The sequence below is a fragment of the Brachyistius frenatus genome, unplaced genomic scaffold, assembly GCF_029030835.1.
Source record: "Brachyistius frenatus isolate BFR_SWC_R1_liver_20210118 unplaced genomic scaffold, ASM2903083v1 Contig_108, whole genome shotgun sequence".
NCBI classification, from domain to species: Eukaryota; Metazoa; Chordata; class Actinopteri; family Embiotocidae; genus Brachyistius; species Brachyistius frenatus.
The window spans coordinates 112,707-131,157 of NW_027210707.1; the positions used below are offsets into that span (position 1 = coordinate 112,707).

The 18,451-nt window shown below is 42.9% G+C and overlaps 1 protein-coding gene across 1 annotated transcript; it reads left to right on the forward strand.

The window, feature by feature from the left end:
- The first annotated feature begins 1,631 nt into the window (after nucleotides 1–1,631).
- On the forward strand, nucleotides 1,632–7,864 carry LOC138628916 (pneumococcal serine-rich repeat protein-like). Its single transcript, XM_069712292.1, has 6 exons — nucleotides 1,632–1,971; nucleotides 2,412–2,540; nucleotides 2,789–2,853; nucleotides 3,072–3,175; nucleotides 3,299–4,677; nucleotides 6,108–7,864. The coding sequence occupies exons 1-6, from the start codon at nucleotides 1,791–1,793 to the stop codon at nucleotides 6,218–6,220; spliced, it is 1,971 nt and encodes a 656-aa protein (XP_069568393.1). The 5' UTR covers nucleotides 1,632–1,790; the 3' UTR covers nucleotides 6,221–7,864.
- Nucleotides 7,865–18,451: the final 10,587 nt, after the last annotated feature.

Below are 18,451 nucleotides of genomic sequence, written 5' to 3' on the forward strand. Positions count from 1 at the left end.
TAATTCTATTGTAACAATATATGACACAAACTTGTCCAATCTGAGTATTTCTACGTCATCAAACAGGTCTTGAGGGAATTTATCAATCAAAAATACTTTTTAAACACTGATTGTTTTGGATTGCAGAATGCAAACTGCTGCTATTACTTGCCAGTGTTTGACATATTTGAATGACTAAGAACAAGCTGGGACACTAAATTGAATTAAATCTAATACAAATTCAATTTTTTTTTCTGCTGGGGACTGAGAAGCAGATGAGGCTAGTTTCATCCAAGATTTTCCGTTCTGACTTCCATTAATTCTTTGGTTTTGGGTGCATCAAAATTTGTCTGCAGGAACGATGAAGCTGTGGATTTATTTTCATTATTGTTTCTGGTGTTTTTCCAGTCCATCATCCAGTGTGATGTGTATAAAGAGCTACCGATCGCAGATGGCTACCGCTTTAGTAAACCTGGGTAACCTCAACAGACCTTTGTGGCCATTTTTGCCAGACACCATATAATAGAAATTGCGCCTGCAAATTTGCTTGAGTGACACAATAAGCATTTGAGAAAAGTGTAATGGATTTATTTTACATAAATAGGCGGACAATCCATGCAAACAATAACCTTTACAAAAAAAAAAAAAAAAGTTTCCACAACAAGCAAGCCTCAGGTCCAATGAGACCTGATTACAATTACTTGGGCAAACATATGGGTAGACCGATCTGTTACACTGTCTGACATAATATTTACTGTACAACTGACAACCAGCCAAAAGCAAACTTAGATTTAGTGTCTGTGTGTCATGAGGTGTTCAGATAAAGTGCAAAATAAGAGAGAGAGTATATTTGCTGCCCACATTTTGTAAAACAAACTTTGAAATGGACAAATTGTAGAGATAATTCTTTCTTTTCTATTCTTTTTCTCAGAACAATGGCAACGCTGCCGGAAAGTTACCACGTAATGAAACCAATTCTATTTTCTGAGGCTCTGTAGTCAAGTATAAAAGTAAATAGGATCTGTCAGTGTTAACGTATAATGTTGTTGGATAATTACCTTTTAATATACATGTAAGCACGATCTTTCACTGATATAGTGCATTTAAGGAGCTGTGATACTGTATGTTAATTCACTGAGGAGTTATTGGTATTTCACATGCTAAATATAGGTTTCAAATATTTGAAGTTAAAGTTTAAGTTAAAAGGAGTTAAACGTAAGCCTAAACTATTTTCCTCAAATACTAGTATTACTAGTACAAATGATAGTATAAAATAGCATTAAAACAAAACTTCAAGCAGGCCACGTGTCGGCCAAGCTGAGTGGGCCACTTTTCACCACTGCTGATATTTCCTCATATAAACAAACTCTACCAGGTGTTCTTTTACAATAAAACGGTACCAACATGTTCGGGAAAACATTGTATGTTTGTCGGTATAATAACTCAATTGGCATTAAAAAAAATAAAAAAAAAGAGAATCATTGACTTTATACGTACCTTCCAGTCACAAGAGCCAAAAACAAAAAGTTTGCCTGACCCGTCGAGCGAAGTGCCGGTCAAAAAATAAATAAAAATAAATAAATAACCACCCGGCATCCGTAGATCGATGACGTCACGGTGGGGCGTAAAGGGGGGGGGGGGTGGGAGAGAAACATGGCGGCTACAGGCAGAAAAACAAACGAGTTTGCAAAGAGACGGAAGCACTTGCGAATTTGAAATGACTAAACACGGTGCATTCAGTTACGACGGCAGCCAGCGAAGTTGTTTGCTCAAATAATGTCAAGCAGACGTCGCTGCTGTTTCGGTGATCCATGTCAGAGCCGACGCATGCTGCTGCTGCTGCTGCTGCTGCTGCCTGCACACCTGGCTTCTCTGAACTGTGGAGGACGGTGTCCAAACTTTACCACAGGAAAACACAAGACCAGAAAACAGGGGAACAGATGATGCCCGGAACAACAACAACAACAACAACAACATCGCCCCTGTGTAAAGGTGCTGCTGTCGGTTTATTAAAAATAATAATAATAATAATAAAATAGAGAAAGATCTGTTGTTTTGATGGGTTGGATGAAAGAAAATGAACTTGTTTGGGAGGAGTGTGGGAAACGAGTTTGGACTTCAGCACTGACTGAGAAAACTTGAAGGAATAAATGTTTGAGATTTAATTTAGCTGATGGTATAAATCCTCTTAGATATTAAGGTCTCTGTTGGCACATGTTTGTTTTGTGTTTTTCCTACGTCTGTATTCTTGTCATTGCACAAGAGCCTCTAAAACACCTTTTAAATTATCATAAGAATACACATGTTGTATAAATGAGTCTTTCCATGTGTAAAATCCAATGTTAAATGCACTTAAGTTACAATAATCATAGAAAACTGACCAAATATCTTTTTTTTTTTTTTTACATTTGACGTCTGTTTGACTTGAACAGATCTGCAGAGTCCGAGGCGTAGGAGTTGGTACAAATACCCCGGCTTGAATAATGGAGATTCTCCGGGAGAGTCGGAAACTTCACAAGATATCGTCTGGGATTCAACGTCTCCCACTCCGGCTAATCCCGGTAAATAACGGAGACACTCCGCACAGAAATCACGTTCGGTTTATTTACAGGAGAACCCGTCACATCTGAATGAAAAGTTCGACATGAACTGCAACGTATTAACAACAAAAAAAAATGTATTACGATGAACTGAATTTTTCTTTTAAAAAAAGGGCCTACTGTGTATTTGATTGAAAAGAAATGGTTTACTGTTCAGCTCAGCTTATATTCATCATGTGTAAGTATAACAGCTCTTTTTCTTTCTTCAGGGTCGGGACTCAGAAAGACCAGAGTTGTGGAAATATCAGATATTGTGAACCGCATTGCTCCAAAGGTCAGGTGTTTTTTTCAGCCTCAGATTTAACAGGAGACCGAATACCCACGAGTGTCGTTAAAAAAAAAAAGGCTCTTTACTGTCAAACTAAACAAAAAAACTGTTTAGTCTTTCATTTCTGTCTGCTTGAAATGGATTTGAGGCTTTTCCAGTACATAATTTGAAGGATGTTTTTTTTTTATTTTTTTTTTTTAACTTTGTACTTCTGTCTTTTAAAGGATGTGAAAACAAAAGGGACTGACTTGCTTCAGTGGATCGGTGACAGCGCCATGCCGTGCACGCCCGAGATTCCAAAGCAGAGAGTCAGGAAGAAGTCCTCCCGGTGCGTAGACAATACGCTGACCAATATACCTCCTGACCGGAGGCCTGTACATTATTTTCCTGCATTCACAAATCAATACGGGGAAACCTTAATGTTTATCAGCCTGTTCTTTCAACTCTACAGAAGAAGCAGTGTGGAGGACCTGATGAAACTGGCCAGGCAGTTTGACGAGAACATGCAGCAAGACAAGGAGACGCGCGAGCAGCCGAACTCTGTCAGCAACAACCTCAACGAGCACGCGACGACTTCTGAAACAAGACCGACGCAGACGTCCCTCCCGAGCGACGCGAAGGACGCGAACTGCCCGTCCTCGTCGGATCGGGCGGAGGCTGAGCTACGCGCTCTGTTCGACCGTTCCACTCAGAGCGTCGGCGGCCAGCTGAGCGAGAGCGCCGGAGCATCAGCTTCAGCTCAACGCCAACAATCGGAGCCCGAGTCAGCTGACAGGTCTGGCTCGGCCGCACATCCCGCTGCGGCGAAAGGATCCTGCGGTTACAGTGCGAACAGTTGCGACGACTTTGATGATGACTGGGAGAACGACGACTTACTTAATGACTCCTTCGTGCTGTCAATGACCGTGAATCCCGACGAGCAACATGACACGACTCCTAAAACCACGTTTCCGTACGACACGGAGACAGACACTGCTCAGTTTACCTCTGTGTGCGAGCCAACTGTAAATATAAACTTGGCACATCAGCCTTCAAACTCGGACCGCAAGCCAAGCTGCAGCGCGCTCCGGGAACTGCGTCCCAAACCGAAGACTACAAATCGAAGCACTTTCAAGTTGGAGCCCAACCCTCACTTCCGGACCCGGACGGCCAGAGAGGTCTCGAAGTCCAACTTCACCGCCGCACAACCCAAACCAGAAACCTTTGAACGGAAATCTGCCACCGCAAAGACGCCCTCTGATCCTGGAACTGACCGGGTCACTACTGATCAGAGGAGGGCCGAGGATTCTGTTAAAGACATTTCAGACAGCTTGTGGGATGACGGCACCGATGACGCACTGTTCTACCAGGTATGTGACAGCGTGGAGAGGATCTCCAACAGTCAGCCGCAGCCAGCAAGTCCCAGCACCTGCCCAGAAAAACCAGATACCGCTGCTGTAGACAGACGGTGGAAAGCCACCAAACTTCTGCCAATCGACAAGGCCTGGTCCAAGAACGCCGGCGCCAGCGCTAACAGACAGCCACCGTGTGCTTTCGTCCGCTCCAACTCCCTACCGGGGGCTAGCTGTGAAGCTGTGAACTACCGAGGATGGAACATTCCCATGAAAGGCGCCAACAACCAGTCACCGATGTCTCAGAGCTTCCCCGGAGGCCGAGTGAGTCCGGGCACATTCAGCCAGCGCGGGGATCCTCCTGGAAGTTTCCAGGCTGGAAATGCTAATCCGGACATGAAGCCACATACAGTGACAGCTAGGGAACCGCAGAACTCCAAAACCCATCACGCTGCTTTCAAGAGAAATGTGTCTGACTCAGCAGCTGTAAGCAACAAAGGTAAGATATCTGCACCTGGACTGTGTTAAAGCGCCATATGAACAGCTACTTACGGTAAAGTGAAGATGCTTTCCAAAATAATGCCATGAAGAGTTTTCATTTATTTCTCAGTTGTTAAAAAGAATAAAAAAACAAATAGTACAAATTCTTCCACACCCAATTTTTCAAGGAACTTGGCAGGTAGGTTGTTCCAGTCCTTTTGGAGACTTTGCCACAGTTCCTCTGTGGATTCAGTCTGTCTCAATGTGTTCTGTCTCTTCATGCTGTAAAGCACTTTGAGGTGCATTTCTTGCATGAGAGGCGCCATACAAATAAAGTTTACTATTATTATTATTATTATTATTATTATTATTATTATTATGTAATCCTCCATGATGTGGAGGCTGCTAACCTCAAATAACCCTTAAAATAAAGTTTTAAACGTTAAATGTTTCTTAACATATCTAAAAACCTGAAGTACCTAAAAACTTTTGCAATAGTTGATGTTGAAAATTTGAACAGACTGCAAATTGAAATGTCTTTAGCTTGAGTATTTGATAAAGTTATCACACAAGATTGCATGTTTGTTAAAAGAAAAGACACGAGGAAAATGTACGCACTCTAGTGTTGCAACTAACAGTTATTATGATTATCGATTAATCTGGTAATTGATTAGAGTTGAGGTCTTTAAAATGTCAGAAAATGGTGAAACAAATTGTCAACCAGTGTTTCCCAAAACCCCAGATGCAGCCTAAAACGTCGTAGTTTGTCCCGAGGAACAGTCCACAACCAAAAGATATCAGTTGATTATCAAGGAGGACCAAAGGAACCAGAAAATAGTCTCATTTAAGATAATAATAAGGTATACTTTGAAATGTGCAATAATAAGTGTACTTCCATTAAAGCGAAGTTCAGATCTTTTATTCGTTTTGATAGATGGTTATTTTGTTCAACTGAATGCATCTTTGCAGTCTTGACTATTCCATCCGCTGCTCCTGGTGCTTCGCTTTAAAACTGGATATTGAAGTGAAAATTCACAAGTAAAACAGATGTCACATGTTGTTCTTATAATCATTGACAGTTCGGTGCATGTGCACATGAACCGTTCTCCCCCCCCAAAGCAAGTAAACATAGAACCATGGCTTTAATTTGTGATCCTGTCAGGAGTCCAAACCTCAGGAAGCGTCACTGCCAACGAATTACAGACTGATTGTTTTTTCTGGACAGGGAGGAATGTTTTTTCGTACTTCCAAATGAGCATCATTTTTATGTTAACAAATTAAAACTCAGTTGCTCGAGGTCATACAACAACACAAACCGTTTTTTTTTGTTTTTCTCCTCAGGTTTTTTTTTTTTGCAAATGTTTTCATCTTCATCGTTTCCTCGTCGCCCTGATCAAACCGTATTCAGTGTTTACACTAATTGTTCTCACTTTCCTTTCTCCTTTCCAGTTTTTGTCACAAGCCAGATGAAAGCGAAGTGCTCCGCTGCCGAGATCGAGAGGAAGAAGCAGGAGGCCCTGGCCAAGAGGAGACAGCGCATGCAGAACACTTCGAAGCCGTAGAGCGGCTCCATCCTGGCAGCAGCTTCTACTAAAACAAGCCTTTACAAAACTCAACTTTCCTTACCAGTCACTTATGATCCTTATCAGGATGTTATGATGATGCAATCAAAAGATGAGAGATTTGTTTGTTCCGCTGCACATAAAGGAGTGAGTGTCAACCAGGTTTAATGAGAAGAGCTAATCACTGTTTGCTGCAAGTTTCAAATCCGGTGCTGGGACGACTTTAAGAAACGAGATTTTCCACATTCCTTCTTCTTTTTTTTTCTTTTTTCTTTTACCTTTGACTGAAAAATAGTTTACGTCCACTGCGTTTGAAAAAAAAAAAAAATCCAAACGCTGACTAACACTGGTCACATTTTCTGTTTGTCAGGATTGTTATTTCAGCTCTTTGGATTCATTTTTGGATAGAAAATGTTTTTTTTTTTTTTTTGCTTTTGTTTAAAAGTAAATAGTTTGATTGCAGTGTTACTTCTCAAGTTGCAATATCAAGGGCTCAGACATAAAAGCAAAGTGGGTTTTTTGATGTTATTTAGGGCTGCAACAAACAATTATTTTCATTATCGATAAATATGACGATTATTTTCTTGATTAATTGATTCGCTGTTGGGTCTTTAAAATGTTAGAAAATATCTCAAATGTCTGGTTTTGTTTCCGACTAACAGTCCACAACCAAAGGATATTGAGTTTATCATGGAGGACTAAAGGAACTACAGAATATTCACATTTAAGATGCTGGAATCAGAGATATTTAACCTTTTTTAATTAAAAACTCACTCAAAACAGTTAATCAGTCATCAAAATAGTTGATTATTAATTTTCTGTTGATCAAACTAATTGTCAATTGTTGCAGCTCTAATGTTAAATATAAGAAATGGATGTCCCGGGTTTATAGTGAACTCTGGCAGTACCTGCTGTGTTCTCTTCTATATCGGTCTGATCAGACTGACCATGTGCCTGAAACCTCTTTTGATCAAATATCTTCACAACTTTGTGATGTAAAAAGAGGATTACTGTATTAGAAGGCAGAACTTTAGACAGTATTCATACACAATCAAGACACTGAAGCTTTTCTTTTGGGGCCAAACTGAACATTTAACAGATGAGAAAATGGAGACGTTCTAGTTTTATACTTGAAATCAAGCATGCAATTTTTTTTTTACACAGTTTTGGTAATATTTCTTATTCTGCATGTCACAGATTTTCTCATTGAATTTTTTTTTTTGCACACATCTGAATCCAGTGTTACGACGACAGTGTTACGGCCCTCCACGGGTACACTTTATCGTAATAGCCATGCTATGCACCTTTCAGTAAAGTCAATTCAACTCAAATAAAAACAACATTGGTAATGTGTTTTGACAGGACGAGATCAAAAAGAGGAAGACGGTCTCGCACTACATTCCCTGTGTGTTTTTGATGTTCTGTGTTGTTATGGTGAAGCTGTGGTAGAAAAATGCTGAATACCTTTGTACCTTAATGCCTTACTATGTCGTGACAAAAAAGGACTGCAGCAGCACCTGCTGCTTCAAAACAACATGACAGACTTGGCGTTCGCCCAGCGAGTTCATGATGTTTGTGTCTTGTTAAAAAAAAAAAATTTTTTTTTTTTTTTTTAAACTGAATACATTTGGCTGCTGAAATACATCTAATGGTTTGTGGCTGTTTCATTTAAGTGTAGTTTCAGTTGTCTGACAAACATCCTGTTTTGCTCAAGCGGCAACCAGCAGTGACGTCGCCCGTTGGTTCGTTAACGGCCGTTATGAAGCCTCCAGTTCGGATTTTGGCCGCCGCCATCTTGCTAGTCCCGAGCGGTTTGGAGCAGGAAGTCACCGTATTTGGGCGAGCGGTGGATCTGACTGATCTGATTCTAAACATGGCGATACTACATCCCGACCACCAATAGCTGTAACCTGACTGCACCACATCAATCAAACACACGCCCCCAAAAAACACATCTTCTTGGAGCTTATTTTCTAGTTAGGATTATTCGCAGATGGACGGCCAGAAAACTAATAAGAAGGAGCGACTTTAGCTAACAACACCGAGATAACTGGTGGAGACATTTTATTGACTTAGAATTTGATGACACTAGTAGAGCGGGAGTCTATGGAGTCGGAGGCTTTTTGGAGCCGACTTCTAGCAGCGCCCGGTGGTTTTGCAGCTGAAGGCGCTTCCACATCGGCCTCATTTTCTACGTCCACTTCTCTATACAGTCGATGGTTTCGCTGCATCTGTGACGCTCCTGCGGTATCAAAGGGCTCGTCAGGATTCTGAGTTTGACGTGGACGACCTCCTCGCTGCAGTTATTGGCACCCGTTACTCGTAACATCTGCGTATTTCAGCGCTGTTGACAGGTGGAGCAGAGATGACGGGCCCATTTCACAAACACTCAAACCTGTTTTCAACAAGCTGCTGCCCTCAAAAGGGAGACCATTGTGACCACGCGGTAGCCTCAGTGTGGGGAATATTATTGTTATTAAGACGTGAGGGATTATTTTAATATGAGGGGCTAATTTGTCCTCCGGCCCCTTATCATTCTACTCACCTGCTGCACCGAGCGTGAGGGTTAGTACAATGTTCGCCTTTGTAATCCCAGGAGAATTCCTCAGTGTTCCTCCCTTGAGCCCATTCCCACCGATTACATGCCTGTGAGAGCTCCCAGGTGTGTTTGTGTGTGTGTGTGTGTGTGTGTGTGTGTGTGTGTGTGTGTGTGTGTGTGTGTGTGTGTGTGTGTGTGTGTGTGTGAGAGGGAGACGGGTGGTCTGCAGGTGTGTATATTTGAGTATTTATCCTGATTCGGAGGACATAATAGGCGCCATCCTCCTCCCTTCTCCCTATCTGTCCCCCACCCCCCGGCTCCCCAAACACCCTGCCCCACCCCTCCCACACACACACACACACACACACACACACACACACACACACACACACACACACACTCAGTCCGACTGTAAATCAAATGACGGGGGCAATTTGGCAACAGCATAAAGGCCCCCTGGTTTTTATGACTATGATTATGGTTATGATGATGACTAGTATTTATTTCAACTATCTGATGAAACCCTCGGCTAAAGCTAACAGGTGTCGAGCAGGTACAATATCGTGCTCGCTGAAGGATCCCTGTAATGTCGCCATAGAGAGCGAAATATCGTCGGCCGAACAGAAGAATGGGCCGTTTCAGCGCCGCGCTCGTCACGCCGTACACGGAGCAATTTCTGATTATTGGATGGGAGTGCAGCGCCCACAACGTCCTCTTTGTGGAGGGAGAATGATTTATGGCTGTTAGTCAGGCATAAGGCAGTAATTGCCGCAGTGACGATTATGTTACCATAGCACCTGTTTAAACTGTCTATTCTTGTGTGAATGTTTTCATTTTTGGGGAGAGGAGAATTTGCAGCTTGAGAGTGATGTGTGAAGACATTAATTGAAGTTGGGAAAGGGTCAGGGATGGTGTGGTAACAATTTAAGGGAGAAGAGGAGTCTACGATGGTCAGATTGTTTTTGTTGTGTCGTCTGGTATGTTAGGGACACAATTTGAAATGTTTTCTTGGACACATAAGACGGCTGCAGTCTAAGTAAGTGCAATAAATCTACTAAAACGTGCTGAAAGTGTTGTCGAAAAGACATGTCGATGACGCCGTTGGAGTTTGCGTGAAAAAGGAAAAGAATATTTCTTATGCTCCGCTTTAATTTTGAAGGAGAGACATTCTCCATGACACATTTGCCTTCCGATGATCACCGATCGATTGTCGTTTGGCACATTTGCTCTCATTTTTAGACGCTTTTCTAGATTTATGCGAATGAGTATTCTTCATTTTTACATTGATACAAATTATATGATGATGTATGTATCCCCAATGGAAAACTATGTTTTTCCTTTCCAGAGGTCAGAGGTCATTAACGACTATCCTAATTAGAACAAAGCGAGCAGGCTCCACTGATGACTTGCGATGATAATCTGCTACCAACAAATGCAACACTCTAATCTCACTGAAGGGTCTCCCAGAAACCAAACTCTACAAAGAAAGGACGGGTATTCCTGGTGCAGGAAACCCGAACTCGAAGACTACCTTTATTTCCTCCTTTCTTTTCATCTTCCTTGCCGTTTTCTTGCAGTTACCCCAGCATGGGGTTCGTACGGCGGAAGTGAGTAACGAGACCTGGAGGCGTACTAGTGTGCTGGATTACCAATACATTTGCAGCAGATTAATATGAGGCCAAGTTTTTCCAAGGGCATCAACCGTACCGCAAAACAGACTCCAAGAACAGCGAACATAAATTAAACATCTTTAGAAATACGACCTGAGGTAGCTGCTGCCTCCTTCGACCGAGTGCTGCGCAGCCATTGGAGATAGCATCTCTAATCGCTTTCCCATGCTGTGAGGCCATGCTGCAGAAAGGCTAAACACTGTTTTCATAGCTCACAGATTACCTCCCAGAGTATGACTAATACATATCACACATACTCCTTTTTCTTTTTTTCCCCACTCGTTCTTACTCTCTAACTTTGGCTATCTCTCTCTTATCAGTTTGTATATCTGTCATGTCTGTCTCTCCATCTCACACACACACACACACACACACACACACACACACACACACACACACACACACACACACACACACACACACACACACACACACACACAAACACACACACACACACACTTACACAAACACGCTGAGAGGAGGAGGTGTGCAGCTCTGTGGCAGCAGCCTGTCAGCAGCGTAAATGACCTGTGAAGAGTTTCACGGTGCGTGTCATTAGGCAGCTTTAGATTTGTTTCAACAGCGCTTTACCTGAGGGCTCCATTCATGGGCCCCCAGGTATGACTGCCCTCCCCACTGGGGGTGGGGCTGGGGGGGTTGCAAAATCCCCCTACTCCCTCCACAGAGGACAATGATGGAAAGCCCAGGAGCATGATGGGGCAGCACTTAAAGTGTAGAGTCTGGCGTGTTTTGAGAAGGAGAGTTCATCTTTTAGATCATGTGTTTGGACACATCTGTGCTCGCGTTGTTTCACTGGTTGCCTTTTCTTTCTTGCTTGAAGAGGTTTTGGTCTTCAAAAAAACAAAGTAATTTCTATTGAACTTTATTGAAATAAGAGAAAATTGTAGGATTTTAAGCTATAAAAGCTGGATTCATATTTAGATGAAAGCACTTCGATTTTTTTTTTTTTTTTTTTAGGTTTTCCTAAGAGGCACGTCTGGTTGTCATGGAGATGTACTAGCCTGCTGTGAACCCGACCCAATTTCAATGCGTTAATATAGGTCTGGCCATCCTCCACAGGGAATTGTTTGCAGACGTCCCGTCCTATGGGTGTAGACCTTGGGTTAATTTTAACCAAGTAGCATGCGCCGAAACAAGACGACGCTCTCCACATATCCACCACAGCGGGGTTTTTTTTTTTTCCTGAGCACAACGTATTTTCAAAGTTGTTTCTAATCAACAGCGTGACGAGCGTTTATTCTGCGCGAAGCGTTCTGCGTCTTTTTTCCGGTCGCTGGGAGTTAAAAAATGTTTATCGCTGCGCTCGTCGCCGTCCCCGGCCGTCCAATCAACAGTGGCGGGACAAACACGGTTAACCACCGACGCTTGCCGCCGATTGGTCAGCCCGTATGTTGCGTGGTTGACACTTTTATCTAAATAATTTACAACTAATTAATCAGCGGAAGATATTTGTTGGGAAAATAAGTCACGTAAAGTTCAAAGTCACCCAGACTCACAGTGATAAGGAGCACGGATGTGTCTAACAGTCCTGTTATTATAATCTAAATCATTGCTGTTGCTGGAAGGAGTGATAGGAAAAACACATCCCCTGAAGGATTTATTATCCCACTGAAAGCTCTGCAATCAACTCAACTTTCTTAAATTCCACGTCGTGCACGCTGTTCAAACTTGGATTATCGCTATAGGCTACGTTTTGTTTTTCTAAATCCCGTATTGATATCCCAGCATCAGCACGCTTAATAAAGCGTGCTGATAAGGGTCCGCAAACCTAACTGTGTTTTGAGAAGCGAGACTCTCCTGCACACGGCCAACAAATATCCCTGTTGCCACATTCCACCGGCCTATATCTGCCAACACCTTTGCGCTACAATGGCTTTGGCCCTTTTCTCCCCAGCCCGTAATAGTCAGCGTGGGCTGTAATGGTCTGTTGACAGGTTTAGGCTGAGGTAATTTTGTTGCTGGGCTTTCCAGTGAGGTGCCAAATCTTCCCTTGAGGGACAAAATAAAAAAGAAAAGGAGCAGCAGATGCAGGGAAGGTAGCTATTAGCTAGTTAGTACACACTTTGTTACTGGCAGATTGTTACTCTTAAAGGTTTCTGGAGAAAGAGGCTGAAAATTGTTTTTTTTATATCGTCACGCTTTCACGTGATGCCGGCTCACCTTCGAGGACTTGGAGGGTAATCGGAGGGTTAGTTACTTGCACAGAAGAAGACTTAGTGTGTGAGCTCGGTGCTAAAATGTGAAGTGGCGCTAGCTTCTGTGAGCTGCGAGCTCCCGAGTTAAAATGGCCCCCACTGTGCAGACACAGTTCATTATTTGAAGCAGGACTGCATAAAGAGAGGCCAGATGAGTGGAACTCCAGCTGTTGGACTAACACACACACACACACACACACACACACACACACACACACACACACACACACACACACACACACACACACACACACACACACACACACACACACACACACACACATCACACACACACATCACACACAAATGCAATGCAGAAACACACCGTGGAAAATGCAAGGGAGAGCAAGACTGTTGAGGCCAAGGGGTTCCCCTTAGAAATGCGCAAAGCAGATCAACCATTCACACACACACACACACACACACACACACACACACACACACACACACACACACACACACACACACACACACACACACACACACACACACACACACACACACACACACACACACACACACACACAAGCACCTGCCAGCTGACCATCTCCTGTGGGATAAAAGGTCCCAGGGTTCCCCAGTGCTCCAGAACCTCCCACCTATTACACCCCCCCCCCCCACACACACACACAAGTTGGTTGTTGTGACCTCTTCAGGGTCATGCTGGGTCCTGCCTCTGCCTGCACGCTGATGGTGAGTAGCTAATGGTATTTGCTCTTTGTACTGTTGTATCATCTGGCTCTCATTTGAGTCTGGTTGCAGACAAGAGGTTTCATTACACAGCATTCAGAGCCGGGATGTGTTTCTCATGTTTGGAAAATTAAAGGTTTTTATTAACCATAACAACTTTGAATGCTACAGTGAATACTTATATGACAGTATTTGTAGCTGCACAATAAGAAACTGCAAAGTTGTTTTTGTTTTAATCGATTCGGAGCCTCAGTTTCTGTAATTTCTTTAACGTTTACAGCTAATAACCAACTAACCTTACTAGTCTTTCAAAAATAAATTCTGTTGATGATGCATTCTTTCAAAAAGCTTTCATAGCCTGGATGTACTGAAACACTGTTCTACAGGAACAAAATTAGCTTCGAATAAAATATTGTTGCGTATTACAGTGCGACTCACAGCTTGAACACAAAACGTGCGCACAAAAACCTTAACCTTTCCCTCCATCCTTAATCTTAATTCCCATCTCGACCCCAGAAACGACATCTGACCTTTACGCGGCCTCTAAAAAATGTGAGGTCTGGCAAAACTCTTCACTTGGAGATATATTCCTTATCTGTCTATCATTGTGTGGTAGATTTCTCTTTGTAAGTATAGAAATATGAGAACACACAAACACAAAAGGCCTGATTAGAGACAGAAGTTAGTCCAAAAGCAGAGCTCACTGTTTTCCGCTAATTCTATTTCCTCTCTTTGATAAAGTATAACACGCAGAAGAGGTGTAAAGAGGCTCATACGGACAGAAGATCAACACTCTCACACAATTATAATGCAGAAGCTCGGTTGCGTTCAGTAATATACACAGTTTTTATATCTCACACTCACAAACAGACTATATGCCAAGTAGGAAGGAAAAGAAAGGAACGCCAGAACGCAGCAATGTTTGCAGCACAGACTTCTCCTCAAAGGCAAATTGGGAGTCCCCAGTCAAATTACTCGAGCCATTTCCAAATGCAAATATGTATTATCAAATCAACAAAGCAACTAAAGATGCAAATCGAGAGATCCGTGCTGCTCGTTTAGCATCTGCTGGGAGAAAAAAAGAAATGAAACATTTCCATCAAGGCTTTGCCCCGTGTTTTCTCCGCTGAGAGCGAGACACAGATTTGTATGTTTTTGTTTGAAGATTGGGTTTTGCAAGTCTTCACAAGGAAACCGGGGGGCCTTTGTGGCAGCGTGGGAATTTACTGTGCGGGTAGTTACTGAAACGGTCTCATTTTTGTTGGGTTTGCCTCTCGCCAAGTTTGCAGTATGTAAAGAGGGGTTGGAAACAGGGGAGACGTGTGAGTGCAAGATGAAGGGTTCATTGCTGCAGCTAATTTAGACCCAGAATGGAGGTTGGAATTTAATGTCCAGGGTGAGTTAGCCTCATTTGGCCTTTGTTGAAGGTATTTATCATTACCATGTGTTTTTATGTGTGTACCGTTTCCTTTCATACATTTAAAGAGTCATTCTTGGTTTATGAAACATATCATCTAACTAGGAGCTAAGCTAAAACACAATTGACTCGACCAACCGGTGTCAAATTGCAAATTCTTCAAACTGATTGTTATAATTTAGTACTCTGGGGTGCTCCATGACAGTCTGAGGGAGTTTCTACTCGTGTCACAGGCATATTTTTAAGCTATTTCTCCTTCATGGATTGAACAGTTCGGGGGTGATGGGGAAGCCAGGAGTGTGCACCACAAATCCAACAAAAGTCATGAATCACATGTGGCCCCACAGCACTGCAGATCCGCAAGGAGAGCCTTATAACAAATCAAGATTGCTTTCAAAAGGATTCATGAGATTTGTTCTCATCTTTTATTTTGGCACCATCTTTGCTGGTAATCATCACCGCTGTGATGTTTTTCAACTGGACATCTTGTCTGTAAATTAACGCTTCAGAAGTGTTTGTGGGTGTTCAGTATAGGTGCCTCAGATAAGAACTTCCCACCTGTGTTTACCCCAAACAAACTGTTGTGGTTGCTGCTGCCGGTAACATAAAGGGAAGGATTTCATGTGCACCAGAAACGTTTTCACAGGAAAGATGAAAGGCTCAGTGATTGACGACATAAAGTTGGATGTAGCTTCCAGGTCTGAAAAATGAGGCCAATGCAGAAGTGCCTTAAACTGCAATACCACCAACGACCACTAGAGGTTGGCTCCTAAAAGTGTCTAGCTCCATAGATTGCCACTCAAGTTATTTCGGTGTTGTTAGCTAATGTTCCTCCTTCTAATTAGTTTTCTGGCGGTCCCTCTGAAAATAATCCCATCATCAATTAGAAAATAGTGTGTTTTTGGGGGCGTGTCTGTTTGATTGACAGTCCTGTGGTGAAGTCAGGTTACGGCTATCGTTGAGGGAGATGTAGTGTTCTCTGGTTCCCAATAAGATCGAATCAGATCCACCGCTCATTCTTCCCCAGCTCGTCCAAATATGCTCAGTTGTGGCTCCAAACCGTTCCGAACTGGGAAGACGGTGACGGTCGTTGGGCTTCATAACAGCAGTTAACGAATGGTGTTAGTTGCCGCTTGGTCTTAATGCGTGAAGAGCATTGATGGCAAAGGCTTTCATGGGGTGGATATTCTGTATTACGTGCGTAGAAGAAACAGAGAGAAGCATAACTAACTGTTTGAATCCAATTGTGGCTTCGTCGTTTGAGCAAACGGACACAAAAGCAAATCAAAACAAGAACATATTGTACGAAGACAGCAACAAAAAGTGCGTCACAATTTCCAAGAAAAGTGAAGTAAATATGCGTTGATGGTGGAGTGTGTTGGAGCATCAGAGAATACCAGAACAGCTCAAATTCTAGAGAAAGACACTAACAACCAAAAGTGAGCCGCTGTTTATAATATCTTTGGCATGTCAAAGATTATATTTTTGATTACTTGTACGTACATCAGATTTTACCCACACAGCATGTGACTGGTTCACCTTGACGGCAGTTTTCTCTATCAGCAGTGTCGAAACATGCCTGTCCCGTGTCACACATGCCACCTTGACATATAAGCCCTGTTTACATGCTGCTAGCCCCCCTCCCCCACCCACCACCACCGCCACTAAACCGCCCACGTACAATCCCCACTAAAGGTTACCATCCTGGGATTTTTAATCTACATGTGAAATGTGCTCTCCTACGCCTCTTCTTCTGTCGAGTCAGCAATCTATCGCCCCGTGATTCAGAGAGCCTCGCTTTATTGATTGAATGGGTTTTAGTTGGGAACACACACGCACACACTGGAAAACATCCATCCATCCACGTACACACACACACTGGTGACTTTGTTGCAAATGGAGGGAGGGAAGGAGGGAGGGAGGGAGGGAGGGAGAGGGATGAGTGTCAGGCCTCGCGTGATGGGCGAACATCAATCATTGCCTGTCAGCCTCGCCTTTTTTTTTTTTTTTTTTTTTTCTTTCCCCCTCCTCCACCTTTCTTCTGCCTCACTGATCAGCCTTTGTTTTGAATGGTGGTGGTAGTGTGTGTGCGTGTGCGTGCGCGTGTGCGTGCGTGTGTGTGTGTGTGTGTGTGTGTGTGTGTGTGTGTGTGTGTGTGTGTGCGTGCGTGTGTGTGTGTGTGTGTGGAGAATGCAATCTGACCACATGGACAAGACGTGGGTAGTTTGCAGGTGTTATCGTTCTCAGCTGCCAATTAAATCTCCTTGTGTCGTTTACTCTCGTACCTCCGGGTCATGACAAACGCCATGCATTTTAATAAGTTTGACATGTGATAGGCATTAGACTTGCGAGTGCATTAAAGTCTGTGTGTGTCTGTGCGTGCGTGGGAGTCGTGTATCGATGCATTTATGCATTTCTTGTGTCTCCAGATCATTTACAGTGTGTTTACGAGTGCAGGTGATTAAAAGTTTTGTATGAACGCTGCCATTCAGAAGTTGTTTGTGCTTTTCTTTTACTGTGCTGTCAACGGTTGAGATGAATTGTGGGTAATGCAGGCACCAGGTTTTGACATGGGAGAAGAACGCTTAACATAAAAAAGACAGCAGATGCACCAACATCGATGCATTAGAACCAGATATATCTGATTCTGCTGCATAAGTGTTATTTTATTTTGTCTGTATTAAGTCTGAGGAAGTGCAGTGCAGATTATAATGCACTTTATCGTACACTTTTAACCATCCATTATTGACAATGAAAAAAATCCCAGAAACATCTGGATGAAGTATGATGTTTAGAGCTCAATAACAGCAAAGTAAACGTATCACTCAGCTTCTAATGCGTCTGTGTTGAACTATATTGAAAGAAAGTACAACATGTCGATCTATGGTTGTTTCTTTCCGTTCGCCCGTTTCGGTGTCCATCTGACTTTCTGTGAGCTTCATGTTTAAAAGTTCAGAGAAACCGGAGGATAAGAAGACATCCGGAACTAATAGACTTTCCAAAGACTGGAGCTCAGAATTTAACGATTTATGAATCGGCCAGGGACAAGTGCTTCGTCTGTTTGTCAGGGAAACATATATTTCTTCTTTTCCCTTTTTGGAAAAATGGATTTGGCCCTCCACCAATCACTGGGAGCGTGTTCTCTTCATGTTGTGCCAAAAACTACAGCATGCTTCTCTTTCTCTGTTGGTCGTTCTGACTCTATTTGTTATTATGCTTTGTGTTGTGTGGAGAAAGCCCCAGTGTGTCTTATTTGTAATGGGTGCCAGGGGCTGGGGGAGATGTGTTTTCAATTACCACTTGGTAGAATGACTGATGGTAAGACAATCAAGCACAGAACTGCAGCTCAGTGTGTGTGTGTGTGTGTGTGTGTGTGTGTGTGTGTGTGTGTGTGTGTGTGTGTGTGTGTGTGTGTGTGTGTGTGTGTGTGTGTGTGTGTGTGTGTGTGTGTGTGCGTGTGTGGTCACCCATGCGCGACTATGTTTGTATGTATGCAAGCTTGCATGTGCATTTGTGTGTGCATGCAGGCATCTGTGTTTCTGAGATTTGTGCTCGGATTTTTCCTATTTTCTGCTTCCATTCAGCTTTGTTGGGTCAGCGAGGAGATTCCCACCGCTGTTACAGAAATAATCAAATATAGCAACCGAACTTAGAGATTTCTTTTAGATAAATTACAAAGCAAGAAGTCCTGTGCTTAGA